At 51.0% G+C, this 22,760-nt stretch overlaps 1 protein-coding gene across 2 annotated transcripts in view; it reads right to left on the reverse strand.

The window, feature by feature from the left end:
• Window positions 1-22,760, reverse strand: part of MEGF11 (multiple EGF like domains 11) — a 222,125-nt gene that overhangs the window by 50,024 nt on the left and 149,341 nt on the right. For both annotated transcript variants that reach the window (XM_028100027.2, XM_088024869.1), the window contains exons 7-9: window positions 15,791-15,927; window positions 11,357-11,569; window positions 4,117-4,291 (exon numbers count right to left, since the gene is read on the reverse strand). In XM_028100027.2, the coding sequence (XP_027955828.1) occupies window positions 4,117-4,291; window positions 11,357-11,569; window positions 15,791-15,927 (525 nt within the window). The remainder of the gene's footprint in view (window positions 1-4,116; window positions 4,292-11,356; window positions 11,570-15,790; window positions 15,928-22,760) is intronic.

Below are 22,760 nucleotides of genomic sequence, written 5' to 3' on the forward strand. Positions count from 1 at the left end.
CAGCCCTATGTCGTTTCCCCAAACATTGACAGGTGTGTCCCACCCCACAAGGCCTCCTGAGACTGACTATTCAGGGTGACCCACAGGTGCTTCGGTGGACCTGCTTGGACCTGCAGCCGTGCATATTCATGATTCTGCTTGCTCCAACAGGAATCCCTGGGTGTAGCTCATCTTGACACTCTCCTTGTTGAGAGGGGTGCCAGGCTTGGAAGAAGCACTGTTCCCCTACTACTCTCACAGTGCACCAATAATTACTACCATTTTACTGGGTGCTTACTATGTTCCAGGCACTGAATGACAAACTTCCCATATGAAGCTTCTCAGTCTCATGGCAAAGTCTCCTCTTAACAAGTGAGGAAACTCAGACTAAGGCGGGATAAGTGACTTGCCAGTAGGCAGAGTGGGGATTGGAAGGCAAGGATCTGAACTCAGATTTGTGTGGTTCCATGGTGACCTGTCAATCTAAGTTTATCATCTAACCTATGACAGTTCAGTGGCTTTGTGATCCAGGGCAAAGTCATTTGTCCTGTTTGAACTTCAGCTCCTCATTTTCAAATTGAGGAACATAAAGTGCACCTCCACCAGGCTCCTGTGAGGGACAGAGATGAAGCATGCAGCAAGGACTCATAAGCGTTTGCCACTAGCGTGAATATGATTATCGCTGAGCACAAGCTCTTTGAAGGCTGGATGGATGTCTGATTAGCCTTTCCATGCCCCCAGCTGCCCCCCAAGTCCTTGGCAAAGTAAATATCTAGTGCTCCGGGAAAGAAGGAGAAAGAGTGTGAGGGCCAGCACACCCAGAGTGCCAGGTGGGGCTTGCTCCTGCCCCATATTCTCATGGCCTCTGCAGGGGTTGGACCCCTGGCTGGAGCAGGCATGTTACTAGACTCCCAGGGGTGGTTCTGCACTACCTTATTAGCACTCCTCACATCTATGTTGAGTCTGAGGCCATTCCCAGCCCTCAAGACTCTGCTTTCCTAAAGCTATCCCCACATCCTCCCTAGGGAGCCCTTGGCAGGAAGGGCTCTGGTGGGAGGGGCCAGCTGAGGATGCCGCCTCACATCCATTACCATGTTGGCTACTCACATCCGATAGCAGGCAGGACTGATGTCACTCCCATCTTACAGAGGAGGAAACTGAGGCCCAGCAAAGTGAGGCAACAGGTCCAAGGTTAGTGATCCTAGGATTGAGGTCTCCAGACATTCAGAAAAGGGCTCTTTTAATTAGTCTCTAATTAATTGCTCATCCTAAAAATCTTTCAAGGAAAAGGGCAGCTGCATAAATTTATAGCCTAGCTAGCAAATAAAGGCATTGTTAATTATTATTGACTGCAGGGCATTCTGGGGAGGGTCTCAGCCAAGCCTGCTCTGCTGATTGCCTCAATCCCTGACCCTGACCAGAGCTAGCTAATTGCAGGAAGTTGCATTCATTCAGAAGCTGGGGTAAAGGCAACAGTAATGAGTTCCCTCTTGGAGTCTGGGGCATGCAGGAATGAGTCACGCTCATGAGAACAATTGACTGTTCTGTAATCACCTCCAGCAGCTCCTGCTCAACACCCAACAGGGCCCCAGAAGGACCTTTTCAGGTATAATGAGGCTGGGCAGGAGGAGACGGATGAGAATTCACGGGGTCTCACCAGGGCAGTTTGGCTTACAATCTGTCTTAGCCCTGAGCCCCAGGCAGGTGGGACTCCACAAAGAGATGATTCCCGCAAGTGCCAAGTCTCCCAAAGTTCAAGGGCAGGAAGTCATTTGCATCCCAGAGGGGAGGAAGAGAAGCAGGGGGCTGGCCTCCAGACTGCAGGAGCCCTGGCCTGAGGGCAGTGGGCACACAGACACTGGCCTCCCTAACCCTCGAAGGGTGCTAATTCTTCCTTCTGTTGAGGAGCAGTGACCAGGTAGTTGGGGGTGAAGGGGAATATGGGACTCTCGGCAGGTGCATATACGATGTATACAACCTCAATGAGCCCCCTCTCCCTCGACGAACGAACACACACACACACACACACACACACTCGCTCTCTCTCTCTTTCTCTTCCTTGCTCCTACTTTCCTTTATTTTCCCCATAAGGGTGTGTTTCCTGACATGGTCCATGGAGTCCACATAGTGGACCATCTTAGAAATCAGGGAATTCATTTCCCCCTACACACTTATCATTTACAGATGAAGGAATTGGGGCCCTGAGAGAGAAAGCCACCTTCCCAAAGTCATAGAAGCCAAACTGGGACAAGGGTCAGAAGGCCCCACTAACGGTTCTGGTGTGGTCAGTTCAATTCTGCTTCCATCTCCTGATCACTCGGCTGTGTGAGATTTTTAATCCCAAACAACTATTCTCTCCTACCCGAGCCCCAAACCTAGGGCACTCCACTTTTCTGTGGAAGTGATGGCCAAAGGTCACACCGATAAAGGTAAACTAGAAAGGAGACCTGCAGGAGGAACAGAACTTCTTTCTTTCAAAGATGTCACTAGAATTCATTTTCACCCAATTTTACCTGCCCTGGGGAGGAGGAAGAAGGAACTGAACAGAGTTTAGTTCTATAGACCAGCGCAACCTGCCCACAAAAGTCCCCTGGCAAACCCACACTCCCACATCATGAGCAGGGCTTCCCTGTAGATCAGTGGATCTCCACCTTGGCAGCACACTGGCCTCAACTAGACCAAAAATATCGGTGTCTCTGGCAAGGGGCGGGGGGGAGGCAGGTATCAGTGTTTATAAAGCTCCAAAGGTGATTCCAACAGGGAGTCCAAGTTGGGCACCACCCCTTCTTACTCAGCGTGAGGCCACCGACCGGCAGCACCCACATCACCTAGAGCTTGTTAGAAAGGCAGCCCCTCAGGCCCCACCCCTACGTACCGGATCAGAATCTGCAAGGTCAGAGAGCCCACCGCTGACCCATACACTCACGAAAGTCCGAGAAGCACTAGGGTGAGCTACCTTCTATAGTCCATCTCTCCACCTGGCAGCAATTCTGCAAGGCAGGCGTTCCATTCCAGAGGTGAGGAAACCCATCCTGAGAGAGGTTAACTCACTGGCCCAAGGTCACACAGTCAGTGATAGGACAGCCAGGATGTGACTGACTCCAGTCTGGTTCCAAAGACCATGGTTGGTACCGCACCAACCACTTCCTACAGCACAGTAAAATACATGGCCGCAGGGGACTCCCCAAGTGCTTGGGTCCTCAGACCCACTGGGCACGCCCCGCCTTCGAACAGGATTCCACTTCCAGTGTCAAGTTCCCTAACTTCATAAAACCCAGCATAATTCATGAGAAAGCACAAATAGTAAACATGTGGGGGAAAGGTTCACTCTCCCTAGTAATCAGAGAAATGCAAATTAGAACAACATCGAGGAGCCATTTTCTACCGATATAATTAGCAAAAAAAGAAAGAAAGAAAAAAGGATGTTAGCAAAGTTGTTTTGAAATAGGTACATTCATACATGGTTGGTGGCAGTATAGATTTATATAACCCTTGAGGAAAGTAATATGGCAACATCCATCAAGAGCCATAAATACATTATGCCCACTGACCTGGAAATTCACCCTAAGGAAATAATTCAATAGGAGAGGAAAAGCTGTTTGTAGGAAGATGCTTATTGCAACATTTGCTGTGAACATTGGAGACAGTATTCAGCAGTAAGGGGATGGCTGAGTAACCTGGGGGGTACGGCAACTCCTGCAGTGGTATGCAGCTATTTAAAATGATAATTGAGAAGCCTGAGCAGCAAATGTGGGTGAAGGCAAGTAGAATGCAAAACTGTGTGTGTGTGTGTGTGTGTGTGTGTGTGTGTGTGTGTGTATACTGTGGCCATTATGATGTAAAAACACCGTGTGTGTCGGATTTAGACAGGGAGGAGCTGAGCGCAAAGTGCAAAGACAACTGGTATTCCAGGGGGAAGGGACAATGGGAAGACCCTCTCCTATTACATCTGCAGTTACAGAAACCAGTGGAACTGGCCCTTTGAGAACAGCCTGGGGGCTCTGTGGTCAGGAGCCCTATCTCTGAGAGGGCGGCACAGAGACACTCCCATTCTTCATCCCTGGGCAAAGGGCCACATTCTCCGATTCTGTGTGGGGTGGGGGAGCCTGGGGCCACGGGAGGCCCCGCCCATCTTACCATGAAGCCCGGCGCACACGTGCAGCTCCCAGTGATGCTGTGGCAGTCAGCGCCGTTCTGACAGGTGCAAGGCAGCCGGCAGCCATTGCCGTAGGAGCCAGCGGGGCAGGACTCGTTGCAGTCGTGGCCAGACCAGCCTGGCCGGCAGGTGCACACCCCAGTGACTGGGTGGCAGCTGAGCAGATGAGAGAAGAATGAGAGGACAGTCTGGCCAGGGAGGCAGCCACGTCCCCCCCCTCTGCCCACCCCAAGTCTGGTCGGCCAGGGTAGCAGGATCCAAGGGCCTCTGAGGTTGAATTGCTTACTGCCCTGTTTGTCAGAAGGTGCCAAGGTCACGTGGTCCTGGCGGATCCGAGAAACTGGGGCTCTTGGTAGTTACATAATTTGCCTCAAGTCACATAGCGAGGAAGCAACAAAATCGGGATTATAACGCAGGTCTTCTGACTCCCAAAGAAGTGCTCTTTCTAATACAAATACGCACAGTCCAAAGAAAAAGGCAGCCTTCTTCAGTCCCTGCCCTAGGACTATGACATCCAGAGCCTCACTCACCCTGAACCCAGGGCAGATGGCTGGTGTAAGGGCAGGCACGAGGCGGATGCAGTGAGACCCAGCGGTGCTGCACATTGTAGCTACTCCGCGGACGTTTGCTAAGTTAAAATGAGACCTCAGGGCAGATGTGGCCTCCCGCCTCTGGCAATGTCTACACTGGAGAGAATACCTTCCATCTGGGCTTTGCTAGTGCTTTTTTAGAGTGACTGTGATAGTCTCCACCCCCTATCTGTCTAGGCCAGACAGGCAGGGGCTGCCCGGCAGGACCCATAGAGGGTGGGCAATCCCTGGCTAGCAGAGGTCTGATCCAACAGCCACTATCCACCATGATCAGAGGCAATGCCTGTGTGGTTACCGTGTGCTTCTCAGAGCTTCTGGGGGCAGGGTAAAAGCCCAATGGCCCCAGCTACTGTGTCTGATATCCACCACTACATTTGCTCAGAGCCCACATTTCCCCTGGGCTGCTCCCACCTAGAGCAGGGCGAGGGTATTAAGGTCGGCACATTCCTGGGAGGTCTGAAACTCCTCTGATAGGCAATTTGGCTTGAAGACTCCCAATCTTGCCAGTCTTTGTTAGAACTGTGATATAGCCTAAGGCTTTCCACCCAGCCTTCCTTCCCTCCCTCTCCTCCACATGGGTCAGACCTACCCTGCAGTCTGATGTTTTCCTAGCCTCTCCAGCCCCCACCCCGTTCTCCCTCATAGGTGTCTCCCTAGTAAATCTCTTGCACGTGGGGAGAACCCAGACTAACACTCCAGAGATGATGCTGGATGGTAGAGACAAGCCGACCTTCCTAGATTCCATGTGTCACCTGCCTCTCAGCTCCGGCGTCCAGCTCAAGCAATAGGATCAAAGGAAGCATGCTCTGGGCTGGCAGGGGAGCCTGGGTACAAGTCTTGGTTCTGCTAAATTCCACAAGGACACAGGCTTTGTCTCCCTGGGTCACTGGTAGATCCCCAGTGCCTGGCTTATATTCACTGCCCAGTTAAGTATCTGGGAGTGAATAGTACTTCCACTATGAGTAATTATTGTCTGTGTCTATTGACTTGTTTATCATCTGTCTCCCCCACCAGGTGGCAGCTCCATGAGGCAAGGCCCTTTGTCTACTTCACCTTTCTGTGTATTGTACCCCAGGGCCCCACAGAAACCCTGGCACATTGGAGATGCTCAGTACATATTTGGCAAATGAATTAATGAACACGCTAATTGTGTGAAGCCCAGCCAAGCTCTTTCTCTTCCTGGAGCCTTGGTTTTCTCACGGAAAATGAGGGATGGATGGGAGCAGGCGGTTCCTGAATAGTAAGTGCAAGTAGCTAATAATCTTTTTGGAAAATGTTTAGTCTCGTTAATTACCAAGTCAAAATAACAACCGGATACCACTTTTTCTCTATCAAAATAGTATTTTTCTTTCTTTCTTTCTTTTTAATGAAAAGGGACAATACTCATCACTGGTAAAGGGTTCTGGAAAACTATTTGGGGTTATGTAGCAAGAGTCCTAAAAATATTCAGACCCTTTGGTCTTATAATTCCATTTCTAAGATTCTATCTTAAGGAAAGAATCAGAGTTGTGGAGAAAGATTTATGCACAGAGATGTTCCCTAAAGCATTATTTATAACAGTGGGGAAATGGAAGCAATTTAAATAATAATGTGACCAGGCTACTAAAGCACCAGGCACTTCACACACATTTCTAATCTTCAGATAAGCCTGCGAGTTGGGCACGAGAGCCTCTATTTTACAGACAGCACTTGGAGGTTATGTGACTTGCCCAAGGTCACACGGCTTAAGTCAGTGGCAGCGGGGATTTAAACCGAGATCTGTCTGGCGGCCTCATGCCTCCTCTGACAACACAGTGCTTGTTAAGTGAATTATGACAATTCGTATGAAGGGATGTTAGAGAAGTATTCAAATGTTTTCCAAACTTGTTAGTGATAGAAGGTGAAGTGAAATAAGCAAATTATATACAAAGTCACGATCTAAAATATGGGAAAAATATATATCTCGACACGGATGAAGAATGAACAAATCACAACAAAATGGTTTTGGGGCTCACCTCTGGGTTGGGAAATTATGAGTGATTTGAAGTTTTTTCCTTAAATTTCTATGTCTTCTCGAACTTCCCCCAAACTGAGCATCTGTTACATTTATAAACAGATGTAAAGCAATGAAAATTGTAAATAGGTAGAAAAGGAGAATCCTGTAAGGGGATGAGGGCTTGAAGACTTCCTGACTTTCCTGGCTCCAGACAAACTCCTCCTGATCCCCACACTATGAGGGGGAAACAGTAGGTTGCACGGCTGCTATGGGGCAGGTGGTCCCCATGTGGTGGCCCAGACCTTCGGCCAGACAGATGTGGGGCACATCGCTCTGTCTCAACACTCTGAGCCAGCCCCTTCTCGGTTCCAACCTTCCAGGGGCCTCCCCTGGGGTTAGAGGGACTGGCTCTGTGACAGTCCTGGAGACAGACACACGTGGATCTAGCAAATGGACCCGGCAGCTCTGCCTAGCCCCGGCGATGCCCAAGGGTCTCAGGCACGCTTCTGCCCTTCCTATCGGTGGACTCTCTCGTCGCAGGTGCTGGCTCCAGTGGGACCACCACCCTGTGAGGAGCCTACCAGGCACGTGCCGGTGGGCAAATACTGACTTCTAAGAACTCCAGCAGTGCCCGATTCTGCTGTCTCAGCCGCCACTGTTTTGGCGGCTTAGGGCTGTGCTCAGTGCCAAATTTACTTTCCACTCTGAGAACCAGAAAGCTCGAAACTGATTCTGCAATCACTTCTTTCTCCCTCCCTAAAATACTATGTAAAAAACCAAGATTTCTAGTTTCTTAATTTGATTGCTTATCATTTATCATAAAACCTCTCAAATCCCTTTGAAGAGAGGGTGGGCAGCGACGGCTGGCCGAGTGGTTTATGACCCAGAACTGGGTGCCTTCCTCACGTCTGACCTCTCCCAGGCACCCCTGCTCCCCACTCCCCTCTGCCCCATGGGGGCAAAGCCATTCCCTTTGGTCACACGGTGGGCAAGTGACTGCTGGGGAGGCTCAGGCAGAAGTCACAAACAGTGGTGTTCAGGCTGGCTGTTTGTTCTCTCTTTTTTTTTTTCCTTGTCTTTCTGCCATTTTCCCCAGATACAGATTAATCACAAGTTAATAGGAGCCGAAAGCTGAACAATACAGGAATCTTTTCATGGTGGATTTTTCTGTTTGTTTGGGTTTTTTCCCCCCTTTTTTGGCTGCTCTGAGATTTCTATCAATGCTGCATCTGTTGGCTAAATAAAATCTTTCAAAGGTAATACATGATCATGGCTGCTAGAATTCGTCTACAACAATCCAGTTGTGGAGGGGACACAACAGAGGCCTGACACACAGGCACTTTCTTTCTCAAGGTTATTCCTTTACGAAGGGGAATCATTTCTTCGTGTGTGCTACAGAGCATTTATAAAGAGAACAATGTGATGGGGAAATCTCACCCCAGCCCCTTCTTCCTTCCCCGGGCACATGGATTCAACCTCTTTGAAGCAGCCTCTCCAGAGGGCACCAGGCAGACAGAGGCCGGGGCCAGACAAGTAGGGTTTCCTTTAGTTGGGGCTTGAGAGTACTTTGTCTCCTTAGGAAAGATCCTCCTCACAAGGCCTTGCAAGCCTTCTTGGTGGAGCTCTGTCTTAAGTGCTCTTGGAAGCCAGGGGGGCGGTGAGGCTAGGCTTCTGGGGATCCCACACTCCATCTCTCAGGGAGCTGGGTGGAAGCTTCACTTGCAAAGACCACAAGAGAACTTTTACCCACACTGGGCTGATGAAAAGGGATGGACAGATTGGGAAACTGAGACACAGGGAGGACAAGTACACATATTAGCCAGGACTCGGGGGTCCTAGACCCCACCCAGGCCAGCTTAACTGCCTCGAGATTAGGAGTCAGAGAGTCCTCCCTCTACTTTTCTTGGACCCCAAGAGAAGGCTCTGTAATGGGACTAAGGCTCATGGAAGAGAGGAGTGACCTGTGTCCACACAGAAGAAGAGAGGTGTTCTCTGTGACCACGAGAGCAAAGCCAAGGGCAGCACGAGAGAGTTCAGTCAGGCCAGAGGCTCTCAACCAGGGGCCAGGTTGCCTCTCCCCTCCGCACCCAGGAAACAGTTTTGCGTATCAGAACTTGGGGGGCTGGTTGTTGCCGCTGGTGTCTAGTGGGAAGAGGCCAGGGATGCTGCTGGGCACCCTACAATGCACATCAAAGGATTATCCAGCCCCACATGTCAGTAGGGGCCAGGTTGAGACAGTCTTGAGTTAGAGTGAATGAAAACGTGTGAGTGTTGTGGGTTCAGTTATTGGGCCAGTGTGCCAATCACTAAAAAAAATAGTAAGACAGACATCAGGTCGGGGGCAGAACCACCTAGAGGAATGGGCTGTTGGGGGAATTCAGTGATTCTTCTCACTGAAGGTCTGCTCTGCGCCAGGCACCGCGCCATGCTGAGGCTGCAGTGGAGGACCAGCCAGGCCACTCCCGCCCTCAAGGAGCCTGGGCTGTGACACAGCTCAGTGTCGTGCCGACACGGAGGAGCCCAGCCTGGAGCCCCCAGTTCTAAGAAACGCTACTGACTCCCAGTCCCTGCGACAGGACCACGTGTTAAAGGCAGCAAAGCAAACAATCATCAATATTGGATGGGCTGAGATTAGCGACGGAGAAGAGGGAGTCCTTCCAGATTAATAATGCATCGAGGACTCCTTCAGAGGAAGAATAAATTATGCAGGGCACGGCTGCTCAGGCACAGGAGGAAAACAACGGCTCTTTAATTTGGGGGTTGGTTGGATCTCTGTGGCAGGGATTCTCCCTGCACTGGACCTCAGCGGCAGCCTTGCTTCCCGGCCCTGAGAGAGTCCTCCCTTGGCTGTCAGCAGGGGTGGGGGCTCCTGGTGCAGTTCTCCACCTGTGCAACAGGCTGAGGCAGCTGCCCAGCCTCTGACCGGCCATAGGGAACCCCTGTCTTTGAGAGCCTTAAAGCTCTTACCCTGTCCTCCAGACCTAGCCCAGATGCCACCTCCTCCAAGAAGACTTCCCTGACCAGCATAGCAGTTTCCTCTGGTGCTTTCTACACACAGCCCTGGTCACAGTTACTTGAGCACACGTTGGGACCCAGCAGGGCCAGCTACACATAGCTCACTTATTCTAAGATGCACTTCCCCCCACATTTCACATCTCAGATATTGGGTGTGCTATACAATCAATGGCACATCATGGTTCAGTTAATAGCATTAATAGCATTCTCCTTTCCTGGTAGTACGTAAAACAGAGCTGTGCCTCACTCCTGGTACTGTCCTGTACTTGCAGAAATGTGGTAGAAGGTGCTCAGTGTGTGTGAGTGCTCCAGACCCGAGTTCCCGAGGGCTGGACTGGTGCTGAGGGACTCTATTTTCCTCCTCGTGGTCCAGCCCTGCAGGCACTCGGTGTTTGCTGAATGGCTGACTGAGTGAATGAGTGCTCGGGTCATAGACGGGCCTGCTCCGCTGACTCCAGGGCCCCTCTCAACAGCCTCCTTCCTAGCCCTCCAGCTTGCAGGTGGCTCCACCCTAGCCGCTCAGCTCCAGGGACTGAGGACCAAGGACAGATTCTACCTAAGCCAAAACACTTGCAGCGACCAGAGGCTCTGGGGGGGTATTTGTGGAGAATCAAAAGCTGGAAATGAAGGGGGGTGCTGAGGCCAAGTCCTGGCTGTCCTAGCAACAGGGGTGCAAAGAGGCATCTCTGGCCGGCAAACTGCCACAATACCCACCACCCAGAGCTGCCAGTCCTCCCCTGAGCTATCCTGCAGGTCCGAGGGGACAAGGGAGACTCCCCCACCTTTCACCACCCAGATAAGGGGCAGCCACATAAAGGGCCACGGAGGCCTTCTCTGGGGCCAACAGCCTCATTTATCACCAGAGGGTGGCGCCAGCTGGTGCATGAAGCGGGACGTGAAGAGATGCAGAAAGAGGGGGCCAGGGCAGCTCTGGCTTCTCTGCTCCCCAGACTCAGGTTCCCCTGAAGCTCCTCCCTCATGGGGCCAGCTTCAGCCGAGCCGTCCTCAAGCCCGAAAGGACACAGAGTGCAAGGAGAGGCTGGGCCTGAGCTCTGTCCCTCCTGCTCCTCCATCCTAGCCAGGGCCCGCTGGGACAGCCCTCACCAGGCCCTCGGAGAGCCCTACTGATCTTTAAGGTCCCTTCTAGTACGGACCCTCTGTGGCTCAAGCCCCTGCTTCTGCCCTGGCAGTCTCGTCTCCGGGCCTCTAGGGGTTGGGGAATGGCTAAGTTAGATGTAGAGCACGTGGAGGGGACATTTCTCAAGGACAATGCCCCCGGAGCACTGTCCCACCCCAGCACCGCAGGACCCTGCGGCTCCATCCCGCCCTGCTACCCTGAGGATCGCCAAACTCCCTCCTTGATCCTTTGTGGCGGGTCTCAGGTGGGCCTGTTTTCAAAGCTGGCAGCCGGGTATGGCAGACAGAGGCAGGTGACCTGGGTCCCGGTCCTGGCTGTCTGTGTGGCTTTGGCTTCCCCTTCTTTTCATCAGAGTCGTCAGTTAGCAAAGGTGACTGCTGAGACCCCAGCTCTCTCGCTGCCCGGCCTGGGTGACTGGGCTGGAGGTGGGGGGTCTGTGCCCTGAGAAGCCCCCTCTCCACCGGTGCCCACCCACCCAAGCATCCCCAGACCCCAGCTCATACCTGATGGTGTTGTCAGCATGACAGGGGCAAGGCAAGGTGCAGCCTGGGCCATGTAGTCCCTCGGGGCATAGCCGCTCCTGGCAGCGCGGGCCTTTGTAGCCAGGCTCACACTCGCAGGCTCCGGTGGTGGGCGAGCACTGACCCCCGTTGTGGCAGTCACAGCGCTGTGAGCACTGGAAGCCGAAGGTCCCGAAGGGGCATTCCTCTTGGCACCTGCAGGACCGCAGACGGGGGGGGGGGGGGGGGGGGGGGGAGGGATTGAGGCTCCGCCCCCTCGCCTCCCAGATCCGTCCAGCCCACACCCTCGACCATCAGCCCTCGACCATCAGCCCGTGAGCACCATCCCCGCCCCCGAAGGAGGAGGACTGAGCTCCTTCCGTGTCAAGTAGCTTTGCCTGCTCCTCGGAGCGCCCAGCATAACCATAATTCTTCCACTCATTGCCTCACAGCCTCTGCTGGGGAGCGTGATCCCTGCTGCCGACTGCCTGACGCCCACCCCCCCACCCCAGACTGGGGCTATTCCCCAGGGATGCAGAGTCTTTGCCCTGCACCTGGACCCTGACAAGGTCAGGGGGACACCTGTGGGCATCCAGGGTAAAAGAGGCGGGCGGCTCCTGCGTCCCAGAGACTTGGGAAATGGCCTCTGAGATTTTCATGACCCACGTCCCGCACGGCTCCCATGGTGCTGGAAGGTCAGTCCTGACATCGGCTTTCTCATCATAAATTGGGATGATAATACCTAAAGCTCACAAAGTTGTTAGAGGATTAAACGAGATAAGGTGTGTAAATGTTTGGAAAGGTGTCCCACACGTGTAAGGGCTCAGGAAGAAATATTAGTTACGAATAATATCCTTGTTAATACTGTTCTCTGAAGTTCCCGGAACAGAGCCCATCCGACCTTCCACCTCAGGTACTGGCATGAACAGGCTCGGAGGGAAGAATTCCAAAATGTTACCCATGGAGTGGACTTGAGGAATTCTACAGTGTTCTTGTTGTCATCTAGACAACCATTTTCTGGTTTCCTGTCCCTTCCACAATGACAGTGGGGAGGGAGCAGTAAAAGATGCTTTTTTTTAAAAAACAGAATACAGCCCTAACTTCTTTATTAAATCTTGGAGAGTCATGAGTTGGAGCCAGTGCTGTTCTCCCGAACAGGGCAGGGAGAGCCATGTCTGGGGGCCCTCGGGCGCTGCTCATGAGGGCGCGTGGCGGGGCCCTAGCGATGCTGTCGGGCTGGGCGGCGAGTGCCTGAGGCCCAGAGTGGCCGGGGTGTCGGATGTGAGTCCTGGCAACTGTGCCCGGGATGCCGCTGTCTTTTCTTTGTCACCTTGTGCCCACAATGACAGGGAGAGGAGGAGGGTGACTGGGGTCTAAGCTTGAGGGCTTCCCCAAGGAAGCTGCCACCCATTGTCCCCTCACAGAGTCACTGTGGCCAAAGGAGGTCCATGGCGGAATGTAAGGGCAGCAGGGACCAGCATGGCCACAGCCCGGGGCAATGGCCAGAAAGGGGCTCCCAGCTAGGCAGGCCCTAAAGCCGGCCCCGGGTCCCTAAAGCAGGGGGTATGCCCATCATCCTCACTCTGGAGTTGAGAGGGCTGGGATGCAGACAGGTGAGGTGTGTCCCAAGCTCACACAGCCTGCACGTGGCCGAGATGACCCCAGCTTGTTGCCCGCCAGATCTTGCGGCATTTTAGACAGTCCAAGGTCCCATTTGGGAAGGAGAAGAGAAAAGAGAGGGAGGAAGAGAGAAGAAAGAAGGGGTTGTCTGGAGAAGAAACAGAAGGTAGAAGACAGGAAGAAGGAGGAGGAGGAGTGGGATGGGGGAAGGGAAAGAGGGAAACTGAGGCAGAAGGGCAGGACACAAAGCATTGAAGGGCTGGAAGATCACTGTCTGAATTGCTAGCTCCTCTTCAGCCATTCTCAGAATGGATTTTCCCTGGGGCGCCTGGGTGGCTCAGTTGGTTAAGCGACTGCCTTCGGTTCAGGTCATGATCCCGGAGTCCCGGGATCGAGTCCCGAGATCGAGTCCCACATTGGGCTCCCTGCTCAGCGGAGAGCCTGCTTCTCCCTCTCCCACTCCCCCCGCTTGTGTTCCCTCTCTCGCTGTCTCTCTCTCTGTCAAATAAATAAAATCTTTAAAAAAAAAAAAAAAGAATGGATTTTCCCAGAAGTCAGTCCAGTTTGGTTCTCCTCAGATGTCTCAGACACCAGGGCAAGAAATCCAAGCCAGCAGAGCCTCCTGACAACTCCACCCTTCCACTGGAACATTCCTGCTCCCTGCCACCCAGCAGGACTGGGCAGAGCCCCAGCCAGTGAGCTCCCCCTGAAGGGCACTACCCGCACCCCCACCGCCATATTTATGTAGTGACTGACTCCATAGCCCCAGAAAAAGAATCTGGAAATGAAATATTGACAACCTAATCCATTCACATAATCAGCCTCTTTTTTTTTTCCTACTCACAATTTAAACAACTTATTTATTTAGAGATCAAGCAATGACTGCTAATGAATTTTCCACAAAGCACGCTAATAAGGGGGCCTGTGGAACAGAAGGGTAATCACAGCAGGAATTAGTTTTCTACTTAAACATCTTTCCTTTGCAACATATCAATCTAATGTGTCTGATATTGCCATTAACAACCAGATCCATTGCTCAATTAAATTACAAAATGAGCTGCAAAGCCCTTGTTACATTTCATGTTTAATTTGCACTGGATTCTGCCTATCCGGGGGGGGGGGGGCCCGCATTATTACACCCACTCAACTTTAATATGCTTGCAATGATTTGGGGAGGGTTAATGCAGCTGTCACCTACAAAATTAATGGAGGCAATTTTATAAAATATTAAACACTAGGCGGCCCATTGAGGTGGGAAACCCAAATGCTACCTGGCTCTCCCCCTGAACTCTCTATAGTTGATGGGTGAAGCTTGCTCAGAGGACCCCAAGGGTTTGGGATATCTCTCTGCCCCGGGATCATGGGCTGGCCCCAACAAGATGAGGGATTAGGATTACTATTCTTTTGGGTACATCTTGGCAGTGAAAACTGAGAGAGCCAATGATGTAGGTCTACTGGTGCTGGGTCCCACCAGCTGGAAGTCCGGGCCTGTTCATCTCCAACAACAAGTGAGCTGGATTACCTCTCATGTGCAAGTGGACTGAAACAAAGGGTCCTGTTCTGGTTCTGGGGTCTTCTGCCTCCTGACCCTACTAGCTCATCCTGAGCATTTCCCTTACCGGGGGAGAGGGTGAGGATGGGACGTTGGGCTCAGTGCTTCAGTTCCCCCTTCCCACCCACTTCCCCCAGAGACCCCTCTCTGACAGAAGTCAGGGAGGATCTCCAGATGCCATACCCCATGTTCTAAGGCTGGGAAGCTCATGTAGATGAACACTAGCTTACAAAGAGATCAGATCTGGCTCAAAAGACTTCAGGCTAGGGGCAAACAAACCTAAGGCAAAAAATGGAAAATCGCTTTTCTGGGCATCACCAAGGATTTGGGGCTGACTCCAGTGACAGTTGGAAGAGTCACAGCCAGAAGGATCTATGAGTTGACTCAGCTTCGATCCCTGCTTGCTGATGTTACCTGGGCAGGGGAAGCAGGGGATGGTGAAAAAATGTTCCTCTTGCCTCGCTTTGTCTGGGCAGAGTAACAAAATCCAGGGCCAGAGATGAAACCTGGATCCCACAGAAGCAGAGAAGGGGTGTGAGAACTTCCGCCCTACCGTTCCTCTCTCTTCTAGAAAAGATGCATATAGTTGAGGCGTAGTTGGGTCCTGTCAGAGACAAATGTCCTCTTCTAGCTCTGAATTCACTCACTATCCAACACACTAGTTGTTGCTTCTCTTCCACAGCACCTACCTGATTGTCATAGCATCCTTCTTCCTGCCTCGGCCAATGTGCGCATACGGGAATTCCTCAGTGATGTGTTCTGTGGGCTATCCGCTCCACGAGGCTGGTTTGATTCCAGGACATTGGAGCCCCTGTTCAGCTATCAGGCCACTAGCCCTCAGAGGATGCAAACTGAGGCCAGTACCCTTTTGGTACAACCCAAATTTGGAGTCAAAATTTAGTTCTAGAAGAAATTATGCAAAATGTGTGAACTAGTGTGCACTCCCAGCTTCTTTGGACTATTGGTGCCATTGCCTCCCTCCAGTAAGGCAGAAAGCAGAGTGGGTGATAGGTGCTCACCTCCCTCTCCTGGTGAGTCAGTGTGAGCGTAGGGCTTGGGTCCCTGGGCAGGGGGAGGGGTGTGTGTGTAGCAGACCAAGGGCCAGGAAGGATGAGTGATGAGTCTTCCTGGCCGGAGGACTCTGAATGCTTCCTGAGAAGGCAGGAAAGCTCGCAGAGGAATGCTGTGGGCTGGTAAACCTCAGCCACTGTCTGCAAGGCGTCTGGGAAAAGGAGCCACACGCCCGGCAAGGACCATAGTCTTACCTGTCCCCCATGTAGCCAGCCGTGCAGTGGCACTGCCCGGTCACGTGATCACACTGCCCTCCGTGGTGGCAAGGACAGTCTTGGCTGCAGTTCTGGCCGAACGTCCCCGGTGGGCAGGGCTGGGCACACACTGCTCCCTGAAGCACAGGAGGTGAGACACACATGACGTCATTCTCTCCTCGAACTGGCACAGCTGGTGTAGCCCCGGGGACCTCCCTATTTCCTCAGTGGGACATCCTCTGCAATCACAGAAGCTTAAGAAGCTGAGCATTGTGGCCCTAAAGCCCCATTTGAGAGATAGGGAGACTGAGGCCCATCGGCTCCTCCGATTATTCAGGACACATTTATTAAGTACCTACTGTATGCCAGGTACTGTGTTAGACATTGGAGAGACAAAAATATGAGGCAGACTCGATTTGTGAGCTCCCAGTTTACTGGGGAGAGAGGTAAGTAATGCAGATAACTAAAGCACCGTGGTTAAGTGCTCTGGAAAAAAAAGGAGACTCTGGTCTGGAAACACACACTTCATTTCCACTCCTTTCCCAAACCCCGCTAACACAAGAGCAAAGGGGGAAAAGTTATAAGCCTACAAGGACAAAAGGAATGGGAGCAGAGTCCATGCAGGACACGAGATGTCACATGCTGGAAGATCGTAACCTCGGAAAAGCTCAGGAATCAGAGACATCAGGAACCTCTGAGGGTCAGAATGCAGGTATGCTGAAACAGGAGGGCTGTCTGAAAGTGTATAAAAGAGAGAATAAGACCCCAAATCTCTGCCCCTGCTTCAAATAGCCAGGTGACTTGCCCAGTCTGGCAGAAGCCTGGCAGTTGATTTTGAAGAGGTTGGCCCATGTAGGCTTGGACATGAGGATGCCAAGCACAGCTAAACAGGTGCCAGGAGAAACGGGCATCCCGTGCACCTCTGCCTGCTCAGCAACCAGACTGCTGATTCCCACTGGCAAGGTTTTGGAAGATTCTTTTCTGGGGGCACCGATAAACTCTGGAGGAAAGACCTACAGATCCTGATATTTAAGGGTCCCATCAGTCAACAAGCCTGGCAACTCCCTCTAACCCCGCAGGTTTCCAACCAGCTTTTCTGAGGCTCACTGTAAAACATGAACAGGTGGTGAAGGACGACCAGATAGTTCAAATAAGTCTCTAACAAGACAGATGAAGACCTAAGCAGACAAATACCCAAGTGGAACACAGAGGAAATGGGAACTAAGCAGGGAGGAAAGAAAACTTTTAAAAAGAGAATTAAGAACTTCTATTATAATTAAAATGAATATCTGTAGGTAGTTATATGAAATTATTTTATCTATGAAAGAGTGGAGTGCTATAAAAGGGGATATCCAGAGAAAAGCAAAGAGTTTTTGAAAAAAATCTAAAAATAAGATGGCAGAAATTTTAAAATTGCAATAGAAGAGCTGGAAGATGAAGAAATCTCCCACAAAGAAGAACAATAAAGAAGGGGAAGGAGGGGAGGCACCAAGGAAGGAAATTGTAGGCAAAATATAATAAAATTAGAGGATCCGTCCAGGAGGTCTGATATCTGAGTAACAGAGGATTCCAGACAGCAGAACAGAGAAAATGGAGGCACCTAAATTAAGTGGGAAATATAATACAAGAAAACTTTCCCAGAATGGAAGATGGAAAGCACTGATCTCTGAATTGAAAAGGTCTCTAGCATATCCAGCATGAAAAGTGAAAAAGACCCATATTAAAGCTTATCACTATAAATTTTTATACTTCTATGGATAAATTTTCCTCAAAGCTTTTAGAAAGTCATATAAAAGGACAGGAACCAAAAGGTATTGGGCTTCTTAATTAGAAGCTAGAAGATAATGGACTAATGCCTTAGAAATTCAGAGGAAAATAGTTTGCAACCTAGAACTCTTTATCCAGCTAAACTAACACTTAAGTGAGAATTCAAAAAAGGCATTTTCAGATTTGAACAGCCTCAAAAAATTTAACTTTCCATGAACTTTCTCAGGAAGCTACTGGAGGATTTTCTTTTCATCAAAAAGAATTATCCAAGAAAAAGAAAGAAATGGGGATGACAACAGAAGAGAGAGGTGAAGGGAATTACAGGGTGGCAGTGAAAGGGAGTCCAAAATGACACCAGGAAGCAGGAACTGAAACACACAAAGCTTCAGCATGGGAGTGCAGCCTCAAAGTAAAAAACAGAAACAAAAACCAAACTGAGAGATATCTGAGGTGTCTGACCTTATCGAGAGGTCTTTTCAAGTTCTGCCAGAGTGTTTTAGGGATAAACTAGTGATGATACGTAAGTGAGCATATCAACATAAACACTGATTTTGAATTCATTATGTCATGACATTATGAAATCATTAATGTTATCAAAATGATTCAACCAAAAATTGTAAGTACCACTTGAGAGGGTGGGGGAAGGGTTGCACTTCTCTGTATCTGATCTGAATCTTATTCTATGGTAGGAAGTCAACAGATTCAACAAATGTCTACAATGGAAAAGTCAGGAAATGGCAGTGAAATATGTGGTGCAGAAATATGGACGAAATGCCAGAAGAAATACAAAATGTGAACAAACCTGCCTTTCTGGAGTGGGATTTGTGAGTCAGTCGGAGAACTATTTTCCCCTCCGTCCAGTACTAGCCTTGTGGGATTAGATAACTTTAAACATTATATCTACGAGTCTTAGGTCTTTATTAAACAGGAATTGGAGGTGGCTGCCCTTCCAGCTGCTCCCACACCAGAGACAGTCATTTCTCTTATGGAGACCGAGGGTTCTCCCACAATTCATTAATCAATTAGTTCAACACACAGTTATTAAGCACCAATAACTGCCAACCCAGAGGAAGCTAGTTTGCTTAGGAAAATGCTGCCAGAACTGACTCATTTTTCAATATCCTCCAGTTTACTGTAATGAATTAAGGGGGAGAACTTTTAGCTCAGATTTCTCTTCCCCACATGGGGTAGAGGTGGGACAGGGGAAGGGGGATTGAAGAGGCAGAGGCAGCAGCCGATGACAGCAAGATGAGTGTGTATGTGAGGAGAGGGGCAGGGCAAAGCCACAGAAGAAGGGGGCCTCTTCCTCCTGGAGGCAGTAGGGGTTCCCCACAGAGGCCTGCCTTCCTCAGTGCACCCCACAAGCTTCTGAGACATGACCAGGGCCCCCTGAGGAGGCCAGTAGGGAAGCTTGGTGCACAGAGTACTTCCTTCCAACATTTCCTGAGGAAATCAAGCATCCTGGAGGCTTTTCGGACAGGTGGGCAAGCACCTCCTTAAGCCCCGGCTCAATGTTTCCCAACTGCAGGCACCCAGGTGCCTGAATCCCTGGGCTCCTCCTTGGGCTTGAGCTCCTAGAGCCTGAAGGTATTCAATACCTTGGAAGGCCTGCTGCTTGGTGTGGTTGGCAGAACACTGGACTCAAAGTCAGCACTTAGGTTCAAGTCCCAGCTCTGCCTCCTCCCAGATGGCTGAGCTAGGACGAGCCCTATGATTGTTCTGAGCCTCACTTTCCTCACCTATAAAATGGGAGTCATAACTCCCAGTCTCCAAGGTGGTTGTGCAGGTTAAGTGAGGTTGGAGATGGGACGGAACCTAGTATAGTGTCCTAAAGAGCAGTTCCTTAATTAATATTAATTCCACCTAAGGGGACACCCAATGTTGCACATCATAGGGGCCCAGGACCAGCAGAGCCTTGAAAGAGTGGGAGAACCTTAACTAGTAATACTGCTGGTGGAAGAACAGGCATTGGGGGCTGGGTGGGGGGAGAGAGCAGGCAGCAAAGTGTCAGCTTAAGAGAAGAGGTAATAAAGTTAAAATGAGGCCATTCAGGTGGGCCCTAATCTAATCTGGTGGGTATCCTTGTAAGAAGAGATTAGGACACAGACATGCTCAGAGGGAAGACCCTGTGAAGACACAGGGAGAAAGCAGCCAACTACAAGCTAAGGCAGGAGGCCTCAGAAGGATGCAACCCTGCCAACGCCTTGATCTTGGACTTCTAGCCTTAAGAACTGTGAGAAAAGACAGCACCCCAGTCTCTGCTACTTTGTTACAACAGCCCCAGCACACTAACACACCTGCTCTATGGTCAACTAGAGGGCACATCTCCAACTGTGGCGGGATCTTGGGCACTGTGGCATCCAGAAGGTTGGAGATGAGCGGAGGCAATAGTCTCCCTCCTCTCAGAACTGGTTAGACCAGGGGCGCCTGGGTGGCTCAGTCATTAAGCATCTGCCTTCAGCTCAGGTCATGATCCCAGAGTCCTGGGATCGAGTCCCGCATCGGGCTCCCTGCTCCTTGGGAGCCTGCTTCTCCCTCTGCTTCTCTCTCTCTCTCTCTCTCTCTCTCCCTCTGTCTCTCATGAATAAATAAATAAAATCTTAAAAAAAAAAAAAGAACTGGTTAGACCAAATGGTTTGTCAAAATCTGAAAACCAGCCACTCTTTAAGAGGACCATGGCTAAATGGAACAAAATGATAAAAGGACTTAGGCAAGGTCACATCGATTCCCCCAGAGAAGGGACCACTCAGCCTCTCAACCACCGTCCCAGGTTGCATGATGCTCTCAATTGTCAGTGACCAATGGCTGCTGTGGGTGCTGAGGAAATGGTCCAGGTACCGGCCAGGGCGTGGGTCTCTACAAATCATCCTTCCTAAACCTGAGCATCTGTAATTTTGCAGCCTCAGCTCCAAAGGCCAATCTCTGGCCCTCTGGGACACCTGGTCCTAGTTCGAGCACCTCAGCCCCATCTCTCCTCAGGCCTGTTGTTTCGTGTGTGTGTGTGTGTGTGTGTGTGTGTGTGTGTGTGTGTGTGTGTGAGTGAGAGAGAGAGAGAGAGAGAGAGGGGGAGAGAGAATACACTATATCCAGTATCCACCATCAGACTGGGGACTCCTAATGGGGCCCGATCACATCTCTTACCTCCCCTTCTGTCTGCAGTGCCCACTCTCATTCAACTACTCACACCTGCTTTCTCTCCTCTGAACAGTGAAAGAAAAAGAGTAATTTCCCAGGCCCTTTGCAAAGGCCCTCCTGGAATGAGCTAATGACAGCTAGGCAAGTGGAGTGTCCTACAGGCATACTTAGAGCCTGGTGGCCAGGAATCTCCGAGGAGGGGCCTGGAGGGCCAGAGATCCCACTTACATTGGGGCTCTTCTCTAGCTCTGCACCAGGCCTCAGTCTTCTGGGGAGCCGCACTGTGTGACCCAGCAACTATATTCTTTAGATCTCTGAGTGTGGCTGAAGCCACCTGGGCCCATCGAGAAAGTGAGGTCTTGGAGGATGATCAAGGCAGGACCCTTCTGCCCATCACCCTCTTCTGGGCCCCAGGCCCCCCTGGGAGGGGCCTCAGGGCTGAGCCACAGCTTCATTCCACTGTGACTCTGCATGAATGAGGGGTATTAATAATTCATACAAATCTGCAAGTTAAATGCTATGTCAAAAATAGAAACGCAATTGTCTACAATAAAATTAAAAACGTAAAGTCTCCAAATCCAAAGGCTTCTATTGCCAGAGCTTCCTGTCATCAGGAAGAACAAACCTCTCATGTGTTGGGGAGAAAAAGAAATTCCTCCATGTGTTGGCCTCCTCGCTTCCCCTCCTATGACCGCTGGCCTCCATCGATCTCTCCAGAGAGGCCTTTACAGGGGCAGGGCCTGCCTGTGGCCCATTCTCCTCCTACCTCGCCCAGAGCCACCCTCACTGCCTGCTGCTAGGCCTCCAAGGACCCAGTCTGTGGGTGGTGGAATTCTGGAAGCTGGCTGGAGATAAGAGGGTCTTTCCAGAGAGTGGTTCGGGGTGGGAGAAATGGGCAGGTGTGGGAGAGGCAGCCGTAGTCCCCTTTGTCCTCAGACACCAAGGGCTGGGTTTTAGGAGTCCAGAGTCAGGACACCTAGATACTAGCCCACCTTCCTCTTAACCAGCAGCGTGGCCTTGGGCAGGTTACTCAGCCTCTCTGGGCCTCAGCTTCTTCATCTGAGAAAGGGACATCTTGATGGACCAGTGGTGTTCAAACTCTAAACTCTGGGAGACCCCGTTTTTATGTGAAATTTTACCTAGAACCTCCATATAGAAAGTAGATTCAAATGGAGAAGAGGGGGAGAGTGGGACCGAGAGCCCTAATTATCAGGCTTCTCACCCTCACCCCAAGAAACCCTAGGGTTTCTGTGAAACACAGAAGGAAATCCTATAGTCTCGATCAATTATTTCCGAATGCAGACAAGCAGACAGGGTTGGCTGCCTCAGAATCATCTGGGGAGCTTATTAAAGATAGAGATCCAGGCCCCAGAAGGTTCCTGGTAGGGCCTGGGAATGTGTACTTAAGGTCCCTGCCCCCAGGAACTCTGTGCAGCCAGGTTTGGACACTGCTACACCAAATCATCCCCTGGTCCCTTCCTGCTCTAGAAAATCCTGGCACATGTGTGCCTCAGTGGGCCCTGCAAGGCGTCCCCCCTGCCTGCTCCCCATGACCTCTGCCTTCACAGCCTCCTGAAATATCCTGCCCTGCTCAGCAACCCTGTCCTCTCCAGCTTTGCAAAGTCTCAGGCCCCAAGGGAGGCAGCCAGCTGGGGCACCCATCTTCCCCTGAAACAGGGGGTGTTCCTGGAGAGTTGGAGGCAGAACACAGCCCAGGGAAGTCAGCCTTAGTGACTTGCTGCTCCTGAGAAGCTTGGGTCTTTGGCGGGGGAAGGGAACGCGTTGGCTAAAAAGGAGGCTTGTGCATCGTCTGTGGGATCCAGGGATATAACACAAGCAATTATAAAGGACTTCAGAGTTTGCAAGGCACTTTGGACATGCACTGCCTCATGTGAGCCTTTTGCCAAGCATGGCAGTTACCAAGGGTAGGGCTTGACTAGTGTTGTATCAGTTCTGCTTACAGAGGGGGAAACAGAGACCAGAGTAACTGAGTACTTTTTTCAGTGTCAACACTGGACGTAGCACCTGAATTTAGGCCTGTGAGGTTATAATTCCCATCCCCCTTTTC

Source organism: Eumetopias jubatus, unplaced genomic scaffold (assembly GCF_037043125.1).
Source record: "Eumetopias jubatus isolate StellerSeaLion01/CBP00866 unplaced genomic scaffold, mEumJub1_p1.0 scaffold_7, whole genome shotgun sequence".
NCBI lineage: Eukaryota > Metazoa > Chordata > Mammalia > Carnivora > Otariidae > Eumetopias > Eumetopias jubatus.